The sequence below is a fragment of the Mus musculus genome, chromosome 14 (genome assembly GCF_000001635.26).
Source record: "Mus musculus strain C57BL/6J chromosome 14, GRCm38.p6 C57BL/6J".
NCBI classification, from domain to species: domain Eukaryota; kingdom Metazoa; phylum Chordata; class Mammalia; order Rodentia; family Muridae; genus Mus; species Mus musculus.
Genome location: NC_000080.6, coordinates 34145646 through 34153288, shown reverse-complemented (window position 1 = coordinate 34153288; position 7643 = coordinate 34145646). Strand labels below are relative to the sequence as shown.

At 50.2% G+C, this 7643-nt stretch overlaps 1 protein-coding gene across 1 annotated transcript; it reads left to right on the top strand.

The window, feature by feature from the left end:
- Positions 1-869: 869 nt before the first annotated feature.
- On the top strand, positions 870-7643 carry Npy4r (neuropeptide Y receptor Y4). The gene is made up of 2 exons (NM_008919.4): positions 870-1029; positions 5901-7643. The coding sequence occupies exon 2, from the start codon at positions 5960-5962 to the stop codon at positions 7085-7087; it is 1128 nt and encodes a 375-aa protein (NP_032945.3). The 5' UTR covers positions 870-1029; positions 5901-5959; the 3' UTR covers positions 7088-7643.

Here is a 7643-nt window from a genome sequence, read left to right as displayed (position 1 = left end):
CTTTGGGGGAGGGGTTGCCTTAGTGTATTAGAAGCAATAACCTGGCTCCATCATCGAATCCATTGCTGCAACCCTGCCTGTCTGTTCAGGATTGTCTTGATTGTTTTTCTGGAAGCCCACCCACCTCTTTCCCTCTGGCCACATTGCCCTAATAACCCCCCCAGCCCTGCCTCAGGCCTTGCTGTGTCCTCTCTTTGGGTCACCATCTAAAGAGGACACAGGTCAGCTTGCTCTCTGGAGCTTAACTCATTCCTTTTCTGTGCTTAACTCTTTTCTGCTTCTCCAGGCCTCAGAGCTCTGAATTGATGATATGACATCGGAACCAGATCTTGTGTCATTCAGCTCTGTGTGTACAGTCAGACAAAAAGGCTCACAGTTCATGTTGGGCTGAATAGGTAGAATGAGTTTATGAAAGGTGTCTGGTGTCTATCCATCATCCCTGGATTTCTCCCGAGGATTTCACCATGTTCTTGGAACCCAGAGACTCTAGCTTCTGCCTCCCAGGTTCTGTCTGGGATTAAAATGCAACCACTCCCCACTGTAGGAAAGTACATTTTAAGTCCATTCCGTGGTTGAGGAAACAGGTTGAGAGAGAGGAGGAGGAAGCGTGCGCTAGAGCGTATACATGCAGTGTAGTTTGCCTGCAAGTGGCAGGCTGACTTGTGTGTCTGACTCTAGGGCTGCCAGCACCTCGCCTCCTGGGGGCTGGCTGTGGGTGCGGCTCCCAAAGTGGGCGGTGCTAGAGTTTTGTGGGCGGGTGTGGACTCCCGGCACAGGCAAGGACCAGCGGTGTGGCTGGGGCTGAGGAACAGATCTAGTGCAGAGTCAGTATTCGCCCCAGCGGGATTCAGCAAGAGGTCAAGGTACCCATCTTCCAGGACGCTGAGGGCGCTGCTTGGCTGAGGCCCCTGCAGCAGGGCGCCCGGAGGGCTTCCTAGCCAGGACTTGGTGTCACATCTACAGACAGTAGACCAGGGCTTGGTGCTCCAGTCTCCTCACCTGGGACGTGGTGGTCTGGTACCTCGCCAGGTGAGTGCATCTGAGGAAGTAAGCTGTCTATCTGAAGTGTCAAAGTGTGTGCAGGCAGGCATTCAGAACTGGCGGCTGGTTGTGGGGATTTAGGAGAGGATCATCTGCCAGCAGCTGTCCATCCTAGGGTGATTGACACATCGTGTTCATTGTTTTTCCTTTGATTAGGAAAGGGAACAGAGGAACTTTGGGGCCAGTGGTGCCGGTGGGGGTGGGATTGGTGCTGCACACTTGTGTCCACGGTTCAAAATGAAGTCCAGACAGGGTTTTACTGACTTTGCATGGTGTACGCCCCTTCAACCCAGGGCTATCACCTCCTGTCAGTTCCTAGGGGACTTGATGGCAGCAACGCTGGAATGTGAATGTGGTCACCAGGAGGAGAGAGTCAAGTCAACACTTCTCCAGACCTAGGGCTGAAGAGGCAGGCCATTTCATTGTCGGGCTTTCTGAGTGGTCTTGTGGGACAGGCCAGTGAACTGTCCAACAGAGGATTGAGGGCTTCAGGGACACCCTTTCACGTGTCTGAACCACATCCCAGCATCCTTAGAGGCTCCTCTGGGACCTGGCTTCATAGAGGAGTAGTAAGTGGGGTTTTGTCAATGGATGAGGGGTATATTTAACTGTCTTTAACATCTCCTGGCCACTTGTGCATCAGCGTTGGCACTAACTCACTTCTCTTTCTTCTTTCCAAAAATCTGTGTTTGGCAGGAGGGGTGCCAGGTTGACCAGGGATCCAGTTCTGCTTCCTACAGCTGTAACCTTGGCCAGGGCCTCTCATCTCACTACCTCTCCTCCTTAAGATGGAACCAATGGCGCTGGACCGGTGGCTCAGTGGTTAAGGGCACTGGTGGCTCTTCCTAAGGACCTGGATTTGATTTCTGGCACCCACATAGCAGCTTGCAACCATTTGTAACTCCAGTTCCAGGAGATATCAGTCTCTCTTTCTGGTGTATCTCAGCACCAGACATGCATGTGGTATGCAAATATACATGCAGGCAGAACACGCCTACATATAAAATAAAAACGAAAGTTTAACTGGAGCTAGCGTTAGATGGGACCACGCGAATTTGCCATCTTTACAGCTCAACTACTGATCAAGCCATAGGGCTCAGCCCACTAATGCCTTCCTGGTGGGACTGTGGCATAGCTTATAGTTTAGTAGGATGGCCAATGAAAACCAATTGTATCTTCTACCCTGTGTCTCCTAGGAAACACGAACTCTCAGGGTAAGGTAAGGCCTTGTCTTCTTGAGGAAAGGCATCTGCAGCCTGTCTTCCAAAATTCCTCCCAAACACTCTACTCTGATCCTCCTACTTCAGTGGGCTCAGCTCCTCTCCAAGCCAGGCATCCCCTAGGTTGTCCACGGGAGTCTGCTCATAGCAGTGACGTTTGGATGTTTGTTGCCACAGCCTTTTCTGTGTCTATCTGGAGCCTCATCTTTGGGCGGATGGTGGAGGAAGCACATGGGGTCCATTTTGAATGATCCTGAGCTAATCACTGGCTGTGCATAGGGTTGATCCTCAGCTCTGAGACAGGAAGTATGGGAGTTTGATCCTTTCCAGCCATGGGGCCAGAGGAGTCCTGCCTTACAAGTGGGCTCTGAGCAGGGCAGGGCTTGAGGGTACCACATGCGAGCTGTGTGAGACCAGGTGCTGGAGAAGGATCAGAGTGGCAATGGGTCCTGGTGTGTGCCATACTTTTCTGGATTAGCACCAGGCAGCTGCAGTCAGGTAGACCCCGGGCATGGGCTCCTGATGGGAGGTGAGGTCCCTTAGGCTGGAGTTGTTGGGGTGAATGGGAAGGGGATTTATATTTGACGGACGCCTATGATGAGCCAGTTTGGCTTTGGGGACCCCGACCTGCCAGGAGGTTGCAAAGAAAGCTCATGAATGGGACTTTTCCCAGTCACCAATTATATCATTTACCCAAATGAGACAGATGCTGATCTGAAAGATGTCTAAGGGACAGAAGGTCTGTGATCCACTTTCCTACTCTCCCGGGTTCCTTCGTCATCCCTTGCCCTAAGTCTGAGCCCGACGGCCCCTCAGCACATTGCCACTCACTGTCTCTCCCTTATATTGCCGAGGAACCTGGGGCTTAGACAATCTTAGTGACTCTCAAAGCTGCTGGGCTGCTTGGTGATGGGTGGCAGAGCCGTTATTTAAACCCAGGACAAGTGAATAAGAATAGCCTGGCCGGCTTAGGATCCTGGCATGGCACTCTGCTCACTTCTTACATACATGTCAAGGTTTCATGTGGCAGGGCACCCTGTCATTGACCCCAGAAGCTCTCAGATGACCTGGGGACTAAGCATAGGCTCTTGAATGGAACCTAGGCTCCTGGCAACCTGCTCCCTTCAACCTCCTGCTCTCTCTCTGGTCATTCTTAACCCAAGTCTCTTTAGTCCCAACTGACGGCTGAGCCACACAGCGTCTCCTCAGGCTTTGGTGGAACTACTCCTTCCTTCCTCACCTGACTCTATTCAGATGCACCCCTCAAGGATACTCCGCCTCCAGTAAGGAGTCAGCTCTCCCGATGACCTGGGACTCAGGGTTTAAGTGACTGGTCAGCAGTGCTGGTCTGTGGTGCCCTGGTTCTGAGGCAACTACCCTGCGAGTCAGCTTTACCTTAGTTTTTCTGAGGAAAAAGGACATGAGCCAAGGAAAACTCTGCGTGATGCCCCTTTAAATGTCCCTTTCCTTCTGTCTTGGCTTTTTTCAGAGTCTCGACCTACCCTCTACACTGAAGTGATCTTTCTGGAACACACATGCTTGCTGTCAGCCTTTTGATGGCTCGCCCATCATTCTCGGTCGGCCTCACCTCTCCAGCCTCATCATTTCTCCTTCCTTCTCCCTCCTTGCTTCAGCTGTTCTGACTGCTGGCTGGTCCTAGGAGGCTGCCATCCTTCCTGCCTCTATGCCTTTGTGTGCGCTACTCTCCATACCTTGAACTCTGTCCTCTCCTTCATCCATTGGTCTCCTTCTGTGAGCTCTAGATTCTATACCATCTCCTTTTTCTCCCTGCCCTTAGCTCCATGTCTGATCCCCCAGGTACCCACAGTATGGACTGTAGCAGTAGCACTGTGGCCTTGAGGTCTGTCTGCATGCCCAGTGATCAGCTTCTCCATCTTAGAGGTCCCCTGTCTTTACTCTAGAGCTCTGTCCACATTGGTCAAGTAGATACATGATGCTTGGAACCATCCTTGTCTCCTGACTCTCCTCTGGCCATGCTGGTATTATCCTACACTGATGTCCTCTTCTTGGCTGATGCCAGACAAGGTCTGCACTTCTTTTCCTTTTGCTACCTCTGGGGTGCTTCTGGCATAGATTCACGTAGCTGTGGCTTCTGTTTCCTCTCAAATCCTAGTCCATGTGTTTGGCTGGGTATATTTCATCTTGTTATATTTGGCCAAATGCTTTTGAGTCCAGAAAACAGTGGTGCCAGACAACCCTTCTTCCCCTGGGGAGTTGGCAGCCCATATAACTAGACTATAAACTATCTGTCAGATTCATTGGCTCTATAAATGGCCAGGTGAGTCTCACATCCATGGGTCAGGCCAAGTGACCAGTGAGTGACATTTGTGACAACTAGAAACCAATTTTACTGATCTCTGGCTAATTTGGCCTTTCTGCCAAAATTATATTTGATCATGAAGATGAGTGCATATTGAAAGTGAGATGTATATTAAAAAACAGGCCTGGCTAATTAATACCTGGCATCAAAGAATGATCTCAAAGAGACAATTCTGATAGGAATACCATTTTTCAAAATTGAGCCCCTAAACCAGGTTCAGCAAAACCCTACAGGGTATTTGTTAAAATACAGATTCCTTGGTTCCATCTCCTGCTCACTTCTCTGCTTCTTCTGGTGAGGGGCTCTGGAAAGTTCACTTTGAACATGATCTCGATGTCTAGTGATGGTTGAGAATGGCAAACTTGTGGGATTAATAATGCCTGGAAACTTCGTGTGCTGATCTTTAAGAGGATGTGCACCAGTATGCTGGCTGACCCTCCATGTCAGGCCCATCAATGGCATCACTGATTGAAGGATTTGGAACCCAGGGTCTGGAGAGTCAGTGTTGTTCAAGGATCCATTTGTTCAGAGAGCCCGAGTGGAGAGGTAGCCAGTGGCAGGGGCTGGAGGTATGTCAGGTGACTTGAGCGTGGGTCTGTTGAACAGTGGGTGATGTGCAATCACGTGTCGGTGGCAGATGTGTGTGTGAGTATTATAGGCAGCATGGAGAAGAGAGTGTACTGATGATCTTCATCCCTGGATGTCCTCACTTTTGCCATGTGTCACCTCAGAAACAAGGCAGGCAGGGACACTACTAGGGTCTGAAGCCAGGAGGGTGCACTGTATGCCAATCCCCAAAGTCCAGGTTCCATGGATGTCATGGAAGACTTAGAGGGTCATCTTAGAGGATCTATTGCTGTCTTTGTTGGGATGAAGTGATACCAGGGCTTTCTGTACTCCAACTTCTTTCTCATTAGAACAGCCTCAAATCCTGAGGTTAGAGGGAGCTTGTTGGGGAAGTTGTGGCACCTCTGAGACAGCCGGATGTCTCAGTAGCTGTGTGAGAATGGGCAAATGGCTTCCCGAGTGGCTTTTAGGTTCTTCACCCATAAACAAGGTTAATGATACTTGCAGAATAAAGTAGCTTGTATGCCAAACACTGAGCACAGTCTCTGACACGCAGCAAGTGCTGCCTATAAGGGAGTGAGGATTGGATGCCTGCCTCTTACCTTAAGCCTTGTATGATAGCCTCCAATGCCATGAGATATAAGCAGCCAAGAACCTTCTCCCTTGCCCTTATCGTTACCTGGTTCCATTGTAGATGCATGGTCCTTGAGTTCCATTTGTTTGTTTTGCAGGCTGCATCTCTGAAGTAGGCCCTTTACTCCTGGAGTTCCTGGATCTTCTCACACCTACCATGAATACCTCTCATTTCTTGGCCCCTCTCTTCCCAGGATCCCTACAGGGTAAGAATGGGACCAATCCATTGGATTCCCCCTATAATTTCTCTGATGGCTGCCAGGATTCGGCAGAGCTGTTGGCCTTCATCATCACCACCTACAGCATTGAGACCATCTTGGGGGTCCTGGGAAACCTCTGCTTGATATTTGTGACCACAAGACAAAAGGAAAAGTCCAATGTGACCAACCTACTCATTGCCAACCTGGCCTTCTCTGACTTCCTCATGTGCCTCATCTGCCAACCACTCACAGTCACCTACACCATCATGGATTACTGGATCTTTGGTGAAGTCCTTTGCAAGATGTTAACTTTCATCCAGTGTATGTCAGTGACAGTCTCCATCCTCTCACTGGTCCTTGTGGCCCTGGAGAGGCACCAGCTCATTATCAATCCAACAGGCTGGAAACCCAGTATTTTCCAGGCCTACCTGGGGATTGTGGTCATCTGGTTCGTCTCTTGTTTCCTTTCCTTGCCGTTCCTGGCCAACAGCACCCTGAATGACCTCTTCCACTACAACCACTCTAAGGTTGTAGAGTTTCTGGAAGACAAGGTCGTCTGCTTTGTGTCCTGGTCTTCAGATCACCACCGTCTCATCTATACCACTTTTCTGCTGCTCTTTCAGTACTGCATCCCTCTAGCCTTCATCCTGGTCTGCTACATACGCATCTACCAGCGCCTGCAGAGGCAGAAGCATGTGTTCCATGCGCACGCTTGCAGCTCACGAGCGGGACAGATGAAGCGGATCAACAGCATGCTCATGACAATGGTGACTGCCTTTGCAGTTCTCTGGCTACCCCTGCATGTGTTCAACACTCTGGAGGACTGGTACCAGGAAGCCATCCCTGCTTGCCATGGCAACCTCATCTTCTTGATGTGCCACCTGTTGGCCATGGCTTCCACCTGTGTCAACCCTTTCATCTATGGCTTTCTCAACATCAACTTCAAGAAGGATATCAAGGCTCTGGTGCTGACCTGCCATTGCAGGTCACCTCGAGGGGAGTCTGAGCATCTGCCCCTGTCCACTGTTCACACGGACCTATCCAAGGGATCGATGAGGATGGGTAGCAAGTCTAACTTCATATAGTCGTGTCTGGGCTTTTCCCTACCATTTTTTGACACATCCTTTCACTTAGTTAAGAAGACACATTGCAGGCTGTGATAGCATCCTGTCATTTCTGGCTTTTGGGGCCCAGATAGGTTGGCAAGAGACTTGAAGCTTGGCATTCAGATGGTTTAGCCCTTTGCTTCTGAGAGATCTCTGAGTCAGGATTCTGCAGATCACAGAGGGAACTTTGTGGCTTGAGCTGCAAGGGTATTAGAGTCAGAAGTGGCTGGCTGACTCTCACAGCCACTCAGTACAGATGCCTGGCCCAAAAGTCTTCATCTATGTCCTGACCATTCAGCTAACCTGCCTTTGGTGATGTGCTTATGTTCTTTCAAGGGATGTTGGGTGTTTCAGTATGGGTTGGGTGCTGGTAGAAGCAGGTGCTGGGAGTTGGGAGTCTGCTTAATAAAGTGCTTGCTGAAAAGAACAGGGACAATACGAACGGGCTATGATAAATGTGGCTGCCTTACCTATGGTGGTCAAAGTTCAGTGTCCCTCCTGGCTGCTGAATGGGGCCCAAGGCATCCTCAGTGTG

Coding starts and splice junctions, on each gene's coding strand:
- Npy4r (NM_008919.4), top strand. CDS start 5,960: ATGAATACCTCTCATTTCTTGGCCCCTCTCTTCCCAGGATCCCTACAG.